Source organism: Seriola aureovittata, chromosome 13 (genome assembly GCF_021018895.1).
Source record: "Seriola aureovittata isolate HTS-2021-v1 ecotype China chromosome 13, ASM2101889v1, whole genome shotgun sequence".
NCBI lineage: Eukaryota > Metazoa > Chordata > Actinopteri > Carangiformes > Carangidae > Seriola > Seriola aureovittata.
In genome coordinates, this window is record NC_079376.1 from 1,415,021 (window position 1) to 1,436,650 (window position 21,630).

The 21,630-nt window shown below is 44.3% G+C and overlaps 1 protein-coding gene across 1 annotated transcript; it reads right to left on the bottom strand.

The window, feature by feature from the left end:
• Positions 1–492: 492 nt before the first annotated feature.
• Positions 493–21,420, bottom strand: strn3 (striatin, calmodulin binding protein 3). The gene is made up of 16 exons (XM_056393166.1): positions 20,707–21,420; positions 11,347–11,450; positions 10,494–10,567; positions 9,699–9,777; positions 9,367–9,528; positions 9,135–9,273; positions 8,727–8,862; positions 8,007–8,146; positions 7,743–7,921; positions 6,439–6,486; positions 6,196–6,317; positions 5,681–5,848; positions 5,405–5,545; positions 5,187–5,294; positions 4,774–4,860; positions 493–4,628 (listed from the first exon to the last, which is right to left on the bottom strand). Exons 1-16 carry the CDS (start codon positions 20,977–20,979, stop codon positions 4,459–4,461), a joined length of 2,130 nt encoding a protein of 709 aa, XP_056249141.1. The 5' UTR covers positions 20,980–21,420; the 3' UTR covers positions 493–4,458.
• Positions 21,421–21,630: the final 210 nt, after the last annotated feature.

Consider the following 21,630-nt stretch of genomic DNA (forward strand, 5'->3'; position numbering starts at 1 on the left):
ACTTTCCAAAGCTCCTACAAATCTATAAATCTATAAGAACAGCTCAACAGGTGTTGGACTCACCTGTAAAATCAGTTTGATCATTTGTTCTTCACAGAAGCAGTTTATTCTGAAAGGAAGAGTTCATTTTGTAAAGTGGGTTTGGGTTGTTTCCATGGAAACAGATACCTTAAATGTTTTTCACGTGAAATAAAGTTTTGAAAGAACTTGAGGCATCATGGGTTCATTAATGTTATTAATGACGGTAACTTTACTTTTGAATGGATTTCAACAGGATATTCGTTCTTGTCGTTTAATAAATAGTTTGACTCCAAAAGAATTTATTTAATTATCATCACAAAACCTGGTGATTAGTTTTCGTTAGATCAGCTAATCGATGAATTGACTGACTGTTGCTGCTCTTCTGCAAAAACGAGCTCAGGTGTGACTTTGCTGGAGCTTTTATTTTGGCGGGTGTGTTCCTGTGCAGCAGAATGAGGAGGGGGCGGCAGCCTCTGTACAGGTACACCATTTAATAGTTATTATAGACATTTTATATACATTTCAACAGTTGTATTCTGCTATGTGGTACAATCTTTAAAATCTGCTGTTTCATAGTTTGTAAATCAAAAAAAAAAAAAAAAAAAAAAAAACTTACAAAACTCATCAAAACTCGCAAACTGATCAGAACCTTTTTTTTTATCCATTTTTTGGAAGACTAGAAAAAATACTTTTATTGTATTAATCATGCATTACACAAACAAAAAAAAGTCTTTAGTTACACAGTAAGTTGTAGCGTGGGTGAAAATAAAACAAAAATAAAACGTTTTGTTTGGAGTTGTGATCGATCAGGAGCCGCGCGCGTTACAAATCCCTTCAGTTAGAAAAAATTAAATTAAAACCGGAACACGACGATAAAATGAAAAACTCCCCGCGAGTCCGAGCGGGTCGGAACCGGTTCTACTAGATGAGACTAAAAACCATCTAATGATATAAATAAGAAACTCCTGCTCAGTGAAGCTGTGGCCGAGAAACGTGAAGAAAAAGATCACACAGTGATTTGAGGAGGAGGATGAAGAGGAGGAGGAAGAGGAGCAGCCTGCAGACCTCTACAGAGGATTTACTGCAGCGTCGTCACCTGTTTACACCCAACACGCACAGACTGAGACTGTGGTGTGTTCAGGGACTCTGTAAAGCCGAGTATTTCCAGGTTTATTAACAGAGGTTGGTGTCAAACTGCCAAAACATGAGCTGTGATGTTTCACTTCAACACGATACATCGCCATCAAACCTTTATCATTTTTTATTTTGTCTTTTTTGAAGGTCTATTTTATTTTAAACATATTTTCTTTATTTAAAAAAACAACTATAAAATCAATCAGCTTCCTCTCTGTGCAGCACTGAGTGACGTCACCTTGGACTCGACAGATCACAGCTACACATGAATAAAACTGACAGTAAAAATGGATTCAAATGTTATTGTAAAAGTCTGATTTCTGCAGTCAAACACTGAATCTTCACGGTGAAACTCAGAATAACAAACACACCCTGAAGTTGTTCCTTTCAGCTGCTCAGCTTGTCAGTATCTGATCTGAAGTTTGGGACGAAGGTCGCTTCAAATGAACGAATCCATCAGAGAAGCTGTATCCGACCGAGGTGACGTGTTCATTTCAAATGTTTAAACTCCTACTCAACATTTTCCTGAGGTTGTTGAAGACAAACCAAAACCAGGAGAACAAACAACACGCAAACATGGAGGACGTGGACATTTTCTTTTTTTTTTTTAGCAGCTTTTTAAGACAAATCACTCAGATGACAGATCGTCCTTGAACTCAACGTAACTTTAGCTGACGTCTTCTTCAGCGTCATTCAACTGTATTTGTGTCTCTACCATCAGCCCCATGAGACGTGAACACGCCAGGAGAGAATAACAAAGGTCTGTCCTCCTCCTCCTCCTCTTCCTCCTCCTCTTCCTCCTCCTCCTCAGCAGCTCCCTCCCTCCTCTCTCCTTTACTCTCTACATTAAATCTGTGACAGGATCCAAAAACTGAACCCAGAGTTTGTGAAAAGAACCGGCCTGAGACGGGCCCGGAGGTCTGTGAATCATCGGGGCGTGAGGTGGGCGGGGTCGATGGCAGGACTGGACGGGAACGAGGAACCAGAATCCTCCTTGGTGACATTTAGAAAAAAAAAAAAAAAAAACAGATTATAAAAACTAATTTATTTTATACAAACAAACAAACAAAAAAAACCCATCTGGACCACAGTCCTTACATGGGGCGGGGTTTAAACGCAGGGCTCTGATTGGCCCACCAGGGGCTGAGGCGACCAATCCTCCACAGCCAATCAGCTCAAACCTCGTCAGAGACAAACGGCGACAGACGATCTGATTTCTAACTCCACGTGTTGGTTCGTGAAGTTTCTCCAACTTTGACCCGTTTTCAAAAATCAACTCATCCTTTAAAAACACTATAAAAAAGTTGGGCAGGTTAAAATCTGAGAACAGCTGTTTGTTTGTTTGTTTGTTTGTTTGTTTTTGTTGTTTTCCTGAAGCTTTGGTTCAGATTTAATTATTAAAAAACTCAAAGAGAAAGAAGCACAGAGGGTTAAAACACGCTTTAAAGGAAAAACCCGCCTCCGATCTTCTTCTTCTTCTGTGGTTCAGCTCAGTTTGTCACGTGCAACACTTTCCAACATTTAAACTGTTTCATTTACCTCGAGGTGAACGCAGCTTCATGTCAACGTCAACATTTTCCACCATGACGCACATGACGAACATTTTTCTTCATGGTTAATGTTTCCCGCCTTTTTACAGCAGCGTGTGCCGCCTGTTTGTCTCAGCGGTGATGTCACGGCGGAAAACAACAACAGATCGTTGTTGCTATAGAAACAATCACTACTAGGGGAGAGAAACTCAAAACCGCTTGAATAAAAGTCCTGGGGCCGGTTGCAAAACACCTTAAGTTAAGATTTTCCTCAAAGTCTGAGTTAAAGTTTCTTTAAAATACAAACATCTGCTCAAAACACCCTCAAGTCTTTTTTTTCTTTTTTTAAGTTTCCTTAAAATGTTCACTGAAGTATTTCAGGTTTTCTCCTTATCTTAGTCTTAAACTTAAGGAATCACTTAAAGTCAGTTAAAGCATTTTACAAAAGACCTTAGTGACCAAACTAAGGAAAAAACTAAAGGTGACTTCATCTTAACTGAAATATGAACAAACTTTATGGTGATAAATGAAGAGCGTTCCTTATGGCAGCAAATCAACGGTCTCCGTGGAAACAGTAGAATTTCACTGCTGCAAATGCCTCAAATTTTTTCCTTAACTTAGAAAAGATTCAAGAGAAATTAAACCTCAAGTTTCAGGCTTAAGTAGCAAACTTAAGGTGTTTTGTGAAACCGGCCGCCTGCTCTTTTATCAGCGCTGAAAACTTGAACCGATTTATTTTAGCAGGAGCGAAGAGCAACACCTGAGGGCTGCTGCCGATCACCGGGCTCATTACCAATTCACTGATCAATCATTTAATCATTTCAACGTTGGAAGATGTCCATCACAGTTCTGCAGAGTCCAAGGTGACGCCTTCAGAGAGACACTGGACACTGATTGGCTCGAGTGGTGAAGTTAAAACATGATGTAATAGGTCCGATTCTGTTTGGGGAATTTCTCGACTTTATGAACCGTCACATAAAAAAAAAAAAAAAAAAAGCCAAAATAATCCTGTGAGTCGTTGGTTCGTGTCCTGCAGCTGAGCGGCTGGTGCAGAGTTAAGGTGGAACGACATTGTGTTTGTGCAGAAATCAGACGCTGTGGGGCGTTTGCTGAGCGTTGGACGCAGCGCTGGCGGCTCTCCCAGGGACGTTCTCCCGCTGCGAGAACCAAACGTGGAAACATCTGGACGTGATGTTGATGAAAAACACGGCAAACTACAGAACGCTGACGGAAACAAGAACGCCACTGAGCCGGCTCCGCTCCTGTCCGAGCTGCAGGTCAAACTAGCGTTAAAACAAGGGAGGGAGGGAGGGGGTGGGGCTTCATGTAGTGTCATCAGAGCTATGTTCAGACTGGGAGGGGGGAGATGACATCACAGGACAGGTGAGCTGCAGGTGAGCTGCTGTGTGTCGACCTGCAGGTTTAAACAACATTTCCACAACGTTTCTGCTCCTGAACGTCTCTCAGTCAGTCAGCGCTCCACCTCTTAACTTAAACTGTGTGTGTGTGTGTGTGTGTGTGTGTGTGTGTGTGTGTTCAGTCGTCCAGTGGAGATCCTCATCACCTCCAGTCTTTCATTAATATATATTCTGTGTTCAGAGACCTGAACAGACCTGAATCGTGTGTGTGTGTGTGTGTGTGTGTATGTGTGTGCTTGTGTGTGTGTGTGAACGGCCTAGCCTCTCTCTCTCTCTTTCTCTGAGTCTCTCGCCCCCGCAGTCATCTGATTCCTCCTCCTCCTCCTCCCCCTCTTCTTCCTCCTCCTCCTCCTAGTCTAGACGTAGACCCTGGCGAGGGCGTCGGCTCCGGCGGAGGCGATGTAGGCCTTGGAGGGGTGGAAGGCCACGTCGTAGATGGCCTCCTCGCTCTTCTTACGGTGAGCGGTGATCTCCTGAACGCACGTTTTACTGTCGAGGTTCCACAGACGCAGAGAGCAGTCGTGACCTGAGGAGGAGGAAGAGGAGGAGAGGAGGAGGAGGAAGAGGAAGAGGAAGAGAGGAGGAGGAGGAAACATGTCGGCGATTATGTCAGTGAAATATTTTGGTGAAAATAAAACCATGACAGATTCTGTTTGACGTGTGCGACTTACTGCCAGACATCAGGTAGATCCCGTTGGGATCCACGGCCAGACTGGTCACTGCGTCCAGGTGAGCCACCATGGCGTGGATCACTTTACCTGCGCACAAACAGGAGAGGTCAAACAGGTGGATGAGAGGCGGTTTATGACGCGTTCATACGAAGTGTGTTTACAGAACGTTATGATGTCACAGGGAAGATGACCTTTAACCTTTTGGATATAAAATGTCATCACTTCATTTTATTATTACTGTGTGAATTCTTCAGCTATGGCCAAATAAATAAACGTTTTATATGAGGTCACAGTGACCTTTGACCTTTGACCACTAAATTCTGATGTTTGTACCAAATGTGAAGAAATTCCCTCAAGGTGTTACTGAGGTGGACAGGTGAGCAGATGGACAGGTGAGCAGGTGGATGTCTGACCTGACTTGTTATCGTAGAACTTGATGTGTCGGTCTTCGTGAGCGGTGATGGTGACCGGCAGCGTGGGATGACTCACCACCTTGTTGATATGATTGGACCCGGGGAGAGCTGAGGGGGCGGGGTTAAAATCAAAACAAATGATTAAAGAGACGCATTATTACACACTTCTGTTGAATCTGTGTCTGTGTGTGTGTGTGTGTGTGTGTGTGTGTCCTTACTGCCATCTCCCTGGCCCTTCAGCACCAGTGCATGCTGGGAGGTCTCCAGGTCGTACACCACCACGTCTCCACTGTTAAAGGACGCCACCATGTGGGCGGGGTCACAACCGTTGAAGTCCACAGATGTGGGAATCCCGTGCTCTGCAGACACACAGACATGTTAGTAAGAGGAAAGTGCGTGACAGAAGCAGTAACATCTGGCGGTCTCCTCTGGGGGGGGGGGGGGGGGGGGGGGGCACTCTGGCCTCTGGGGGTGGGGCTTCGCCGCCTTCTCACCTTTGTTTGTGTTGAAAGTGCCGATGCAGGGGTTCTTCTCTGTCGGGTTCCACAGCTTCACCGTTCCGTCCGCCGAGCAGGACAGGAGGCGGTTCTTGATGCCGCTGTAAGCCAATCCCCACACGGCGTCCGTGTGCCCCAGCCACGAGCCTGCTAGGACGCTGGGATCTGATTGGACAAGAGGAGAAAGGAGGGGAGGAGTCTAGTGTTTAGAAAATGGAGCAACTTTTGCTTTTATACTTCAAATTCTTTTCGAACGAATGGGGCACATTTTTGTGCGGTCAGGACATTTTGTCTCCTTGTTCTCAAAATGGTACAATCAGCATTAACTCCGGGTCACATCCCGGATTTATCGGCTCCAGCTTCAATCGACATCGATGTAAACACAACATCTGGGTGAACACGCTGCAGGTCTGCAGCAGCTCATCGTTTCTCTCCTGAGTCTGTGTGTGTGTGTGTGTGTGTGTGTGTGTGTGTGTGTGTGTGTGTGTGTGTGTGTGTGTGTGTGTGTGTACCGTAGGTGTCGTAGGGGTCGACATTTGAGCTGGGGATGTTCCACCACTGGATGGTTGAGTCGATGCCTCCGCTGAAACACTGTTCGCCACTGGAGGTCATCGCCAACGACAACACTGGACCACTGACACACAGAGACACAGACCTTCAGTTACCACACAACAGACAGTAAACCAGCTGTGTGTGTGTGTGTGTGTGTGTGTGTGTGTGTGTGTGTGTGTGTGTGTGTGTGTATAGATACGTACACATGGGCTCTGAATGTGTAGATGGGTTCCACATCAAAAGAGGCACTTCTGCAAAAACAGTGGAAATAAAACATTATCATCTTCATCACCACCCTCCTCTTCATCCTCATCCTCATCTCAGCAGCTTTTATCTAAAAGACTGAAAACACGGCGTCTCCTCTCAGCTGAGCTCCGTGGTGATGTGGTGCGCTGCGGTAAATCTTGAAGGGGGATTCTTTACAGGGATTATGTGCGGGACACTGACTGTATTTGAAGTTTAGCTGAACAGTGTCAAATGAGGCAAATGAGATGCTAATACTGAAGCGCTGTCGGCGGCGAGGAGACGGGATTTTCCTCTGAAGTCGAGAGGGTCAACACAAAGAAACATCCTGTGATCTGTCACCAACTCCCTCTGATGAGACCGCACAGATATACTGCACATACACTTCAACTCTGCAATCACACCTTATATTAACACATTTAACTTGTTTTACTTATATATAAATAAATATATAGTATTAGGACATATTTTCACTTTTATCTTTATATCTTATCTTAACCCTGCGTAGCGGCAGCATTGTTGATTCCTCGTAATTTTCATGATATATTTATACATATTTTACATATTTATAAGCTGCATGCGTCATGAAAATGACGAGGAATCAACAATGTTGTGCTACGCAGCACCCGGTATAAATGGGTTAATAATCTTACTTCTTATTCTCTATTCTTTGTTGTTTTTCTGTGAGAGAGCACCTGTAATGCAACCTAATTAAAGTATTCTGATTGATACAGTGTGTGTGTATATATATATATATATATATATATATATATCAACCCTTTTAGCAGCTGCATGTGGAGACAGAGTGATTTTAGTGACGTTTTGTCAAAAATAAATTAAGAAATTAATTTATAGTGAAAAGAAATCTAACACTGAGTAACCTGTAAACTCTATGTAGAAAGACAGAGCTGCAGCAGCCGCCACGCACACGCAACTCACACGCCACGCACACGCAACTCACACGCAGGCAGTGTGTTCCCAGCGTTAATTCTGTCATGTGCCCCAAGTGGTTTCAAAATGAAATCCTCCAGCTGCTGCCAGAGAGCTAGATACTGGATTCTATGCCAAGAGCAAAGGCATGCACAAGACTTTTATTGTGAAGTAGCCGCCTGCACTCGACCGGTGGACAACTGCGCTCTAGATGAGCATGAATGATCAGTTAATTAGGTTAATTACATCCTCTACTTGAACAACAGTGGAAGCTGGTGGTTGGTAACGCTGCCTCTTTGTCACTTATTAACTGCTTCAGGTGTCACTGACGTACTTTTTGGCGGGGACGGTCTTGGTGAGGTTCCACAGTTTGAGGGTGTGGTCCTCGGACACGGTGACCAGGCAGGGCTCGACAGGGTGGAAGGCCAGCGCTCGAACGCCGTCAAAGTGGCTCCGCAGCGTGTACTTCGGGTTCCACGTCTTCCTGAACGAAGACTCCTTATTGGATGGCAGCTGAGGTAAACACACGACACGTGATTAAATTCATTTCACACACGTCCGAGTCTTTAAACCACTGTGCAGTTTGTTCGTGTCTTACATCGTAGCTGTAATCTGTGTCATCGTTTGTGACGGTGAGGTCAGCGAGGTCACCCAAACCCAGCACGCTCTCCAGCACGTCGTCCGACCCCCCCAACAGGAAGGACTTCCCCCCGCCGGTAGGAAATGGTAAAGGCTCAGCTACAGAGAGAAAGACATAGAGGAACTTAAATAAATAAAACACTTATCTCTTATTAAAGTGACGTCACTCTCTACTTGTCTCTGCAGTGACACCTACAATACAATAACTGTCTAATGCATGTGAGGGATTTTCTTTCTAACTGCTTCCACCCTCAGATCTGAGCCTGTAACACATGTAACAAAGATAAAACACAAACCCCTCCAACATCTGCTCCATTACATTCATGTCACGTCTATAAATCTGCATTAAATCCTCATGTGTTGATTCTGGGCGACTTGCCGAGGCAGCGCCGACAGGGGACCGGCTAAGACGGAGCAGTCTGCTGACATGGAGCCGACGTTGAACCGGCATCCTGCTGATCTTTTGCAAGTTTGGAACTCAGTATCTTAAAAAGTCCGATTTGTAAATGAAATGCTGCGTTTCCTCTGATTGACATCAGAAGCTAACAGTAACTCCTGATGCAGCACCTTCACATCCAGACTGAATAACTTCCACACACACGCACGATCGTCATCTGTTCACATGTAAATCATCACATGGATTTGTCTCTATGACAGAAAACTAGATCTTTTTTCTCACCCCACTCCGTCCCGTCTCCAGAGCTCCGAGCTTCGCCCGCCCCCTCTCCGTCCTCGCCTGTCACCAAGAAGTCAAACTCCTTCAGAGCCTCCTCTGTGTCGGCGTCGTCCTCCGACGCCAAGCCCTCGTTCCCGACCTAGAGGAGGAGGAGAGAGGGAAGAATTAGGAAAAAAAATAAAAACTTTGAAGGAAGGGAAGAGAGAGGAAGGAAGGAAGGAAGGAAGGAAGGAAGGAAGGAAGGAAGGGAGCCGTTGTCAGAAGAAGAAAGAACAAAATGAAAGGAGGGAGAAAACGAGGGAGGGACATCAGAGGGGGAGGGAAGAGGGAAGGTACGAAGTAGATAGGGAGGAAGGAAAGTGAGTGTGTGTGTGTGTGTGTGTGTGTGTGTGTGTGTGTGTGTGTGCGTGCCTTGGTCTTGTGTTTCTTGGCTCGGTGGTGTTTGTCGGTGCTGATGTCGTCCATCAGGTCTCCCTCCTCATCCTCGTCTTCATCGCTGTCCTCTGCGTTCTCCAGGAAGTTAAACGTCTCCAGAACGTCACCTGGACTCCTGGACACAAAAACATTCAGGTGTTACCTCTGTGTGACCTCTGACCCCACTATCTGTGTGTGTGTGTGTGTGTGTGTGTGTGTGTGTGTGTACCTCTTGCTGTCCTTGCGGCGCTCCGTCCCGTTGATCAGGTGCTGCAGGTTCTTGTTCTCCACGGATCCGTTCTGCTCTGATCCCGACAAGCCGAGCAGAGAGCGAACCCTCTGGGTGCGAACATCCAGGATGGTGTCCGTGTATCCGACTTCCTGCAGGTACCTGAACACACCACACACACAGTTGCATATGGACTGTTGATCACACTCAGAACAGGAAAACAGTAACTAGCTGATTAGTGTGATGATTGCCAATTAATTTTCTGTTGATTGGTTAGTTGTTGCATGTTAACATTTGTGTGTGTGTGTGTGTGTGTGTGTGTGTGCTCTTACTGTCTGAGCAGCTGTCTTCCTTGTTTCCAGGTGAGCTGACTGTTGGCGGGAACAGCAGAGACCTCTGAGTCTTTGGTGTCTGGAGGACGAACACACAGAACAGACAATGAGGCGACACAGGGACAGTTTTACTCTCTTCCAAACATCTCCTCTCTTTTATCACTTTATTATTTCATCTTTGTAATATCCTACTTTTGTTTCTGTTTTTAGAGTTTTATTATTTTATCTTTATCCCTCTATCTTCACCTTTGCTTTCAACTCTTCAGTGTTTCCTCAGTCCCTGTTATTATCGTCTTTTTTCTATTGTTTTTATTTATTACTTGGTCATTTATTGTTCTGTGTGTAAATGGGTGTATGTGAGTGACAGGGTTGTTTTTTTTTTTATTGCTTTTATTCTCTAAAGCTCTTTGTTACATCGTCTGTATGAAAAGTGCAACACAAATAAAGTCTGATTGATTGATTTCTAATCTACAGTGCGACGCCCTCGATAAGATCCTAGTCACTGGGTCAGTGATAACACTGGGACTGAGAGGACTGATCCTAACCAGGAAGAGCGCTGAATCCGATCAATACGATGAGTTCAAGTGTCGGGAGAGGGATAAAGGGTAACATGGAGGAGAGAAGTAAGAAGAAGGGAGTGAAGAAAGAGAGGAAGAGGAGGAGATGAAAGCAGGATATAAAGCTGAGAGAGAAGAAGAGATTAAAGCGGAGGGAGATGAGAGTGTATCAGAGTCCGTCTTCCCTCTGCTGGTTTCACTTTGGAACAAACATGTCTCCTCGCGTCGGGTCACGTACCTGATTCAAAGCTTGGCATCTTCATCTCTCCTTGGTTCAACTCTGTTCCATATTTTAACTTGTGATATTTTGCTCTGAGGAGGAAACGGAGGAAAACATTTATGATCCAGTTCGATTCAAGAACAAGACGGAAGTTAAAGTTCAGACTGAGGCTGCGAAACTCATCACACACTGGAAAACCAAAAGTGAAGACAGTTTTATTCTTACTCCCACTGACCCTGAACCCTCAGACTGCACTGCAGAAGCCTGAAGCTCCAGGCTGAACCCAGATCAGTTTTCCATACTGACTCGGATTCATCAGTTTGGGCCGCAAACAGAATTTATATACATCACATTACTGTTTTAAAAACAGATTCAGATCCGTTAGTTCACCAAAACCTGAACGTTACATCGTACAAGTCGACTCTACGGCTCAACACTTAGAGAAGTTAGACAGCATTAGATTGTATAGGGGTGCCTAATAAAGTGGACACTTTTCCCTTCTTCCCATCAACACATGAACGCAACACAGCTGTAGACTTGGATCAGCCTGTGCTTGCAGCTGTATTTGAAATCAATGCTGACATTTAACTTTGATAAAGGACAAAAATAAACCTGATTAAACATCGACTGTCGGATTTTTTTTCCCTGCAGCAAGTTTCAAGCCTGGAAGTCGATTTTCATAGAAACAAAGTGAAACCGAAGGTCGTCTGGAAGGAGGGAAAACAAACTTCTAGGGAAACGATGAAGCACATGATTTGTAATAAAATGACTAAAGCGTGAAAGAAATCAGCAGCACGGCCCTTTAATGTTGTGATAATGAGTAACATGATGACAGAAGAAGAAGAGTCAGTGACACTGAAAGGTTTCTTACCTCTCCTGCTTCAGAGCGTATTCTAACATCTTTATTCTTCTGACCAGGTCGTTCTTCAGGTTCTCCTGACCTTTCCTCTCTCCCTGCAGGAACGCTATCCTCGCCTGGACACACACACACAGAGAGAGAGAGAGAGAGAGAGAGAGAGAGAGAGAGAGAGAGAGAGAGAGAGAGAGAGAGAGAGAGAGAGAGAGAGAGAGAGAGAGAGGAGAGAGAGAGAGAGAGAGAGAGAGAGAGAGACACACACACACACACAAACACACACACAGAGAGAGAGAGAGAGAGACACACACACACACACACACACACACACACAGACACAGACACACACAGAGAGAGAGATTCACAATTCATGTTGTCATCCACCAGAGTCAATGTGATCATCGCCTAATTTTAAAAAGACAATTAAAAGAGGCATTAATAAGCTCTCAGATGGGATTCATTTAAATATTTACTTCTATTATTTCAGTTGTTTTTTTTTTTTTTTTAAATAATAATAAAAAAATAATACATATTTACATTATATTATATATTTACATCCCCATTAACCACTGTGTTGTAACCATGGCTAGTCTTCCTGGGGTCCCCTTAAATTCATCAACCAACACAAAAACCTGTCTAATAATACAATAACTCACTATTCAGTGATTTCATTTCTCAACAACTGAGAAAAGAAAACTTTTCACAATTCAAGTAACAAAGAAAAATTAAATAAATATGTGGGATGAACCAGCTGCTGCATCTATTTCCATTTCAGAAAACAAACAAAATTCTTATAAACAATAAAGTCATAATGTTCTATACTATTGTGTAAACCATGTCAACAAATGTGGAAATGAATTAATTCCAACTTCATATCCACGTCCATGTTTAGACACTTTGTTCAGGATCAGGTCGACCTGCAGTGACTCTGTGAATGAGCACGAACAGGGTTCATGTCACGTCTCTCGCTGCCGCCTGTAAACGCTCAGCAGGTGTTTGTTAATGACAGAGCTGTGCAATGGATGATTGACAGCTCTCTGAATCCCTCCCACACTGGGCTGAGACTGATTTTCAAACTGGACAAAAACACCTTCACACACAGTCGATCTGTTTCACTTCTGCAGTTTTCCTGACGAGGAGCTGTTCGCTTTGAATCAGCCGCTGCGTCTTCAGCATCAGATCTCTTTGAAGGTGTCTCAGTGACGCGTCTTAATCCGTCCACGTGGATAAACTGTCATTCAACTGCAAATTAGGACGCCACCATTTAAGCCTGTGTGAGACTTCAGAGTGCCCCTCTTCTTCTGTGGTATCGGTTTTACTGTGGATACAAAGCATCAACACAGGAACTTCTTCTTCTTGGTTTAAAGGAAGTTTTATGGTGCCTGCCACACGTCTATTTGACCTGATCCTGGAAAGACGGACAGGTAATGCCCTGATGTTTAGTTCCTACTTCCTCTGGTCCCTGGAGCTTATTGGACAAAAAGCACCTTCTGATAAATAAATAGCTCCTCCCACTTCACAGGTTTGTTATTACTGATGGAAATGATGGAGAAAACTATCAGGACGAATTATCCTTTCTTTTACGAGAGACACATGGACAAACATAGTTAAAGAGACAGACAGCTGAAAACCCTGAGCCTCCACATCACCCCCATCACCTGTCCATCAGCAGCACTTCCTGTCTGACTGACCACACCTGTCTGTCTCTCTGTCCATCTGTCTGTCTGTCTGTCTGTCTGTGAGCAGCTGCTCCTGAAACCCAACACTGACGGAGGCCGGAGGCTCAGAGCTATTTATACCAGCGCACACACACTGAGAGCTCTCTGCCAGCGTGCCCATGGCAACAGGGGAGGGGGGGGTCGGAGGCAAACTGGGGCGGTTGGGGGGTCGCGACTTCCTCTAGTGAAGGTCGCCATGACAACGGGGAAACTAGAGGTCCTCCCCCGGGCCAAAACAGAGAGACAAGGATAGGGAGTCTGGGAGGCGGATTACATAACACACCACACTAATTCAGCTGTGCTCCGATTGGCCGGCTCTGTGATTGACAGCCACAGCTCCACAGCACCCCCGACATCACTCTGACATACCAGTAGACCAGTGTGTGTGTGTGTGTGATTGCTACATGATCGCTGCTCATACATACCTTCACACACACAGTAAACAACCACACATTTGACCCACGTTCAGCAGCTCAGTCGACTGTGACAAAGAGACTTGAATTAAAGGACGATTCCTCTAAAACGCAGCAGTGATTTGATTTCACTGTGAGTCACAGACGGTTACTGGGAACTGACAATGACTCATTATGCAGTCAGGGCATTGATCACATGTTTTTAAGACTGTTGTTCATCTAAACAGAACAAATACAGATTCATCAATTAACTGATCATCAGAAAATTAACTTCCATAACAGATGAATCATTCCAGTGATGATTTAAGATGAGAAATGTGGAAGGTGATGGTTCCAGCTCGTCGACTGTGACGTCTCTGTTGCAGGAGATTGAACTCTCTTTGGGTTTTGGGCTGTCGGGATCTCACAGGTTTCATAAACCAAACAATCAATTCATCTAGAGATCAATCGTCAGATGAATTGTTAATAAAAAATGATTGTTAGTTGCAGCCTTAGATCTAAATATATCAAACTTTACATATCCACTGTCAGATGCTACTTTTATTTCCTTGAGGAAAAACCCAGGAGTGTTTGCACTGTGCTCTTGCGTAATCTAGTTTTAACGTGAATGTTTAAAGCTCTAACAGTGTGTGTGTGTGTGTGTGTGTGTGTGTGTGTGTGTGTGTGTGCGTGTGTGCGTGCGTGCGTGCGTGCGTGCGTGCGTCCGTCTGACGTTAGTTAATGTTTGTCGTGTTGCTGCACTTTGAGCCAACACACAGAAATCCAGCTGTAAAAAACATTTTATAGTCACAACTTCATCGTTTCTCTTCTTCTCTGAAAATCTTGGGGATGATGCTCAAGACCGAAGAACATGTGGCGACGTCAGCTGGTGCTGGCGGTCGAAGCGTGACGGACATTTCTCTTTCACGTTTTATAGACGGAAAAAGAAAATAACCATATTGCAATTATCTTTTTGGCAGATATTGCGACACGAGACTTTATGACACATTTCACCTTTTATCAAAAATACTGCAGCTGCTGTGATTTGGATTTTGCACGTGGCCACACTGCGATTTCGATAATATTTCCATTAATTGTTCAGCTTTGGTCCGACCTGCACCTGAACCTGGATGACAAATCCAGGTGTTTAAAAACATGTGGCCTTTCTGATGTTTGATGAAACCGCCCAGCCTTTACTTTAAAAAGAGGTTTTGTCTTTTGAAAAGCTGGTTTCAGTGGTAGAACAGAAGAGAATCTACAGGACTGTGAAAACACCTTTGTCTCGTCTTGAACACCTGTGCCATCAGCTTCACTTCACACCTGTTCAACCTGACAACAGAGCGATCCCAACACAAGTCTCAACACTGTGTTTGTTTATGACACCTCTAACAAGAAGACGCAACATCCCATCATCCATCACTTCCTTACTAAACTGCACCTGTTCATGTGATTGGCTGGAGCTAAAAGTCCCTGGGGGATTTTACAACACACATCACAACTACACAACTACACAAATACACAACTACACAACAGTTCCTATCAGTCAGTTAAAAGCCGTGACGACTGAAACTCCTCCGCTCTCCGTTACTGTGTTTAACTGTTTGTTTGTTTTGTCCTTCAGTATCTTGTGTATTTATTCTGTTTTACGTCATGATTCCTCCAGGTTTTAAATAAAGGTTGAACAATGTTGAATCTCTTCACAAAAAGTTCATCTGGACTCTGAAGTCTCATCGTCTGTTCTCAGCTGAGGACTGAAGCCACACCCCCCCTCCCGCCCCGTGCACCTGGCGAGAATGAATCAAGTGCTCCTTAGGGGGCTGGAGTGAGGTCAGAGCACCGGGGTGATGGTGATGACGAAGGGGTGTGTGTGTGTGTGTGTGTGTGTGTGTGTGTGTGTGTGTGTGTGTGTGTGTGTGTGTGTGTGTGTGTGTGTGGTGAGCTCACTGGCCCAGATTTACCAAGCTGACAGACTGGGGATAAACAGGGGTGGGGGGAGTCATCAGCCATTCCTCTGAACAACTGCATCATTAAAACACACACACACACACACACACACACACACACACACACACACACTTAACTCTTGAATGAATGAATTACTGAGAGTTAATATTAATTTCCACCATTTTCAAACAACTGAAATTTTAAGTTTAAAGCAACAATCAAAAGTCGTCATGTGGCTTTAATTGTCGTCTTCATTTTGTTATTGACAGGTAGTGTGTGTGTGTGTGTGTGTGTGTGTGTGTGTGTGTGTGTGTGTGTGTGCTTCAGTTATTTCGGGGACGTCTACTTTTAGCGTCCAGCTGGGACGGGGCCGTCAGAGCAGGGCCCAGTAGGCCAGGACGCCTAATTACAGCCTGGCGTCCCACAGCCCTGCTCTCCTTATCAAAACATGGAGTCACCGCAACGCCGCCTCAACCCCGCCTCAACCCCGCCTTACTGATACACACCGACTCTCCAGGTGAACAGGCTGACCTTTGACCTCCTGGCTACAACTAGAGTGTGTGTGAAATCTGTGTTTTCCAGTCCGTCAGCACAGTGGCGTGTTAACAAAAAAAAAAAAACCCTCAGGGTCGTCTGGCAGAAAAGCTCAACCTGACATCATCCAGCTGCTCCGGCCAATCAAACACATGCAGACACGGGGCCGAGCGCTCGTTTAGACCACGGTCCTGAAGATGGACAGCTAGCTGGCTGAACAAAGGCACTTCCCCACAGCGACTAAAAGATGACAACAACAACAATCTTTATCAGCAGCGTGAGGATCTGTAAGTTTCAGATATCCGTCATTACAGAGGCTTCAAGTGATGAAGCTGAAACCTCCTCATCTTCACACTCTGGTGGGAGAAGAAAGATGGAAGATGCTGCATGTTTATACTGTCCCTGCTGACACCACTCTGTAGTAGAGTCAGGCACATCAGCCAGGTAAATACATCACCTGAGGATATTAGATTTATTGACATCTGTGTAAATTAGAGTTGAAACAACTGCTTGATTAATCGATTGACAAAAATCATCCACAACCGTTTTTATAGCCGATTCATTTCCTGCTTCAAAGATCCAGCAGCGGTCGGGTGATAATTTGTCGTCGTTCTGTCTTGTTGTTTATCTTGTTGATGATTTTTGCCATGAACAAGCAGCTCTACTTCCAACAAAACCTGAACCACAACCTCACACTGCGTTGAATTCCTTTCCTCAAACTGGTCTCTCAGCTGACTGAGGGTCAGTCAAACTTCAGTTTAACAGTGACGTTCAGTCATTTCGGACTGTCGTCACTTTCTGTGTCCGGTTTTACTTTGACGCGCTGCCACAAGGAAACTGACATAACTTCAAGTTAAAAGTCTCACACTTTAAATGTGCAAGCCAGAGATCTGAGGCGTGGAGCTGGTCAGCATCAGAAGTCTCGCCTCCTGTCGTCTCCTCACTTCCTCCAGCTCGCTCTAATGGCGGCAGATACAGACCTAGCATCAATATTTTACAGCTCAGGTCCTTTTAACAAGCCGGGACCATAAAACTCTTCTGCTGCTGCTTCCTGCTTCAACATCTTCACTGCTGCTGATTTCAAACCGGAGCTGAAGCTGCTCCACCACAGACAGGACTGTACGTACAGGGTGAAATGAAGCGGGACGTCGTGGAGGGATCGAGTCCTTCTCCTGGATGAAACCATGTTGAAACTGCAAGCAGGGCTCCGTCTGTCGACTCTGCCCAGTTTACACAGCAAACAAGAACAAACTGAACCATCGGGGACGTTTCCCTGTGATGGAGGAAGAGGCCGCAGAGACTCTCAGAGTGAAGACGTCCTGGTTTCCCCACAACCCCAAACATCACACCGACTTATCAATAAATACTACAGGTACCAACAGACAGGCTGATAATCCATAGTTACACTAAATATCTGACTGGTCACATCCTTCTGTTTCTATCTCTACGATAAACTGAACAACTTCTACTCGCTCTGACCTCAGAGTAAAACAGCACTGCTCCCATTCACTCTGCTTATACAATCAATTAACAGCCAAGCCTCTGAATCAGACACTCTGATTGGCTGTGACAACACCAACTGGAGCCTTTAGCGAGGTAGAATTGAGTGACTTTAGACATCAGGAGCAAAGATGGTGGATGCCAATCGATCAACTAACACAAAGACCGAGAGCAGCAATGCGCCACACAAACGGTAAAACTCCTCCAAATATTTCCTAACTTTGAGTTTTCAGTGTAAAGATCGAAGTCAGTGACTCACACTGACGAGCAGCGGCTTGATAGAAAGCGCTGATTCTTTAGTTTAAGGAGAAAAAACGGCAGGTCTGTAGCTCAAACGGTGGCGGAGTAAAGACGCTCTTAAGACAACGTGATATTTGGAAGTTCTCTCGCACAGGTTTAAGAGTTTAAGACTTTTTAGTCCAAATAGTCCCAGAAACTAAACGTAGGAACGCACAGGGACCTCAGAGTGTTTGTGTCTGTTTCCACCACGTCTGCAGCAGCAGGCAGATTAGGCAAATTAGACCAATAACGGATTAAAAAGTGTCTGCGTGGTTTCTAACAACAACAACAGAGTCCTCAGGGTTTTTCTTTGTGGAACGGATGTTGACAAAAAGGAGTCGTGCAGGAATGGAGAAGGAAATGCAGGATTCCTGTTCTTCTGCATTGTATGAAAACTTAAAGATGTTTTTCCATCATTCTCTCACCTTAAAAACCTTGGTCAACAAACCGACAACGTTAGTCCGGCTCTCAATAATCTGATCTAACGTGAACACAACCTTAAGACAACACAACACCTGTGTCAAGTGACCGACTGCACCAACGTTACAATGGCGCTGGTCATAGAGCTGCTTCAGGCGTGTTCTGGTCTGTAATGGACTCAGTCTTCACACAACCATGACTGATTCTACATTGTTTGAAAGCTCCATGTCTCCTGATTCTATCTGTGCAAAGCATTTTAGGATCTATATCACTGCAACAGCTGTGACACAGGATTGGTTCAGACTTGTGGCTCCACACTAAAGATCCAACTGGAGGCCATAGATTCACTTTTTAAGGAGGAGAGGGGAAAAAAACAAACGTACATTTCTACCATGTTTGTGCCTCTAACTTTGGTTCTGTCTCTTTTACTCACTCTGATTATTTAGTTGTAAAGTTTAAGGAGTTTCCTTTCAGAGGAGACCAGCATCAGGGACCAGGATTGTGTGTCTGGTTACATTGAATTACATTTTCAAATGTTTTAATTTGTTAAACAGCCCAAAAGATTCAGTTTACGATACAAAAGAAAAGCAGGAAATCTGACAGAGATTTTATCATTTCAGTTATTTTTTAAAGCAAAAAAAACAAAAACAATAATCTCTGGTTTCAGCTTCTCAAATGAGAGAATTTGTCGCTTCTCTTTGTAATAACTGACAGTGAACTGAATATCTTTGGGTTTGGGACAAAACAACTAAACTTAAAGAAGCTGTAAGTGGTATTTTCTAGACTAATGTAATGCCAGTTCAAAAAGCTCATGTGCTTTTAAATAAACCTAACCTTTTCAACTTTCCTCCTAAAAGTGTAAAACGGTGATACTTGGTTCTGAGGTATCGATAAAGCATCGTTACAGATCATATGATCAGTTTATTGGTCGCCCTCCGACAGTAAACGCTCACATACAGGAACACTGACACCTTCACTCGTTTGTTCTGCTCAAACTTCAGCGGCCGACTGACGTTCGCCTCTTATCAGGAGCTCTGACAGAGTCATGCTGAAGGCATCCAGTGTCACACCACAACAAGTCAGAGCAGAGCAAACACATACACACACACTGCGTACTGAGAGCCTGTCATTACACACACACACACACACACACACACACACACACACACACACACACACACACACAGTCAACCTGCTGTAGGGTGTGTTATGACAAAGACATGAACTGTGCCACATTTCACACATTTCAGCACTTAACTCCGTCTCACATACACACCAGAAGCCTGAATGAACAAGTCCACACACTGAATTACACCCCGATAAAAGGTCTGATGTTGGGCTCCAAATAATGATTAATCTGCTGATTATTTTCTTGATGAATCACATGGTTTCAGTTATAATAATAATACATTTCAGAGGGTAATCTCTTTACACCACTAACATTTGTTTGGCAGTAGTAGTTATTAGTTGAACTTATAAGACTTTACATAAAAAAGGTGCTGTATAATTAACATATGATGCCTTGTCATAAATTCAACTACCAAACTGAATTTTCATATCATCTGATAATAGTGAGGATCACATTACTTTATTTACTTTATTTTATTCATCTTGTAGGTTCCTCTTTTAGTTCTTGTGGTTAGGGGAGCTTTTTTTGTTTATTTATTTCGATAATGTGGAGATAATGTAAAACAGGTTATCTAGTATAATCATAATCAATATTTTTTTTCTTTTAAAAATATAAACTAGCTTTACCTCATTAACTGTGACCGCAACATTATACACATTAATGTAGTATTATTGGTCAGTGTTTACCATCTATTAATATAATATTTAACAGCACATTACTCATGAAACAGATACTTGTACTTATTATTTACCTGTCAATATTTGTGTACTTTTAGCTAAGGATCTAAATACTACTTATGATACTTTCAGCTAAATATATCACTTTATATTCTGATAGTAAAAAATAACTTCACTGAGGATTTTCTGATTTAATTCACAGTGTTTCTTTACTAATCTAGAATACGTTACGTTTACTCTTATACTGGAGTATTTTCACACCTAACTTTTTGTACTTTTACTTCAGTTTAAGAACCTGAGTACTTCTTCGAACTCTGCTAGCCACCAGCTAACTTAGCTAGCGTGACAAACCAAAATGGCTGCATGTGGATATTAGCTGACCGTCAGCTGGATTCACTTCTCCTTTACCAACATCTGACGTCCCAAATAAAAGTGGGGGGGCTACAAACCTTTTAGAAAATCAGAGGAAAGTGACAACAACAGTGCTACACCGCTGTAGCTAAAGGTTAGCTTCAGTCGAGCTAACTGTAACCCAGGGAATTCCGTTATTCAATGACCCGTTAGCTTTAGCCGCTAGGTTACAAACATTTGGGTTTGATGTGCGGTGATTTTTCACTTAAATGTAAAAATGGAAACGTATAAATGTGACACATTTCCTGGTTAACGTTGTCAACTTTCTTTTCAGCATCCCTTCGACTCGACACAGTCCCCCGGTTGTTGTTGTTGTTCTGAGGCTGATAGGCATTTAGTTCTAAATTAAGCTAAGCTATGCTAAGCGGGCTAACCTGGAGCTCGGCCCTCTCCACCTCCCAGTGCGCCCGCTCCATCTCGAACCGGGCCCACTCATGCTGGATGTAGTGCAGGATGCCGGGGATGGTGTACTGCTGCTGCGGCCGAGGCAGCTCGTCCGGTTGGTGTGGCACCATGACTCCTCCACCGCCACCGATCGGCGGATTAGCGCTGCTGTTGCTTCCCGGCTGCTGCTGCTGCTGCGGCGGCGGAGGCTGTCGTGGAGCGCCCGCTCCGACCCCTCCTCCTCCGCAGGGGTGCTCATCCATGTTTTTTTTAATTTTTTTTTTTTTTTTTTTTTTTTTTTTTTAGAAAAGTAGAAGGAAAGTCCCAGACAGCAGCGGTCCACTAAAGGATTCCCGTCCCCCCTGAAGCCCGTGTCTCCGCTCCGTGTCTGTAGCGCAGGCTCCGCCGCGACGTGAGAGGCTGGCTGCCCCCGGAGGGCTGCGGTGAGAGCGGCTGGTTGCGGACGCGGTGTCGGTGTATGGGTCTAACCGGCCGCCATTACTGCTCTCTCTCTCTCCCTGGATCCGACGAGCGCGCGGGGGGGGGGGGGGGGGACCCGGCCGCGCTGCATGACGGGACACATCATCCTGATTTTTCCCTGTCATCCAAATACATTATGTCTCATTCATCGTGCGGGGAAAAACGTAGGAAATCCCAATTTCTAATCCTGATTTCAAATCCCATGACTTGCTTATAAACACATACAGAGAGATATAAACACCTTCCTCAGTCTGGACAAACCATATTACACTATTACACCTCAGGGGTTTTTACCTGCCCACTGTGACCAGCGCAGGTGGTAGTGATAATGACCCTGGTTTGACAAAGACCAAATCAAACCAGTAGAAAACAAAAGAAACAGCAGAAGAGCACACAAAGTAAAACCATACAGAAGCTACAAATTTAGATAACAT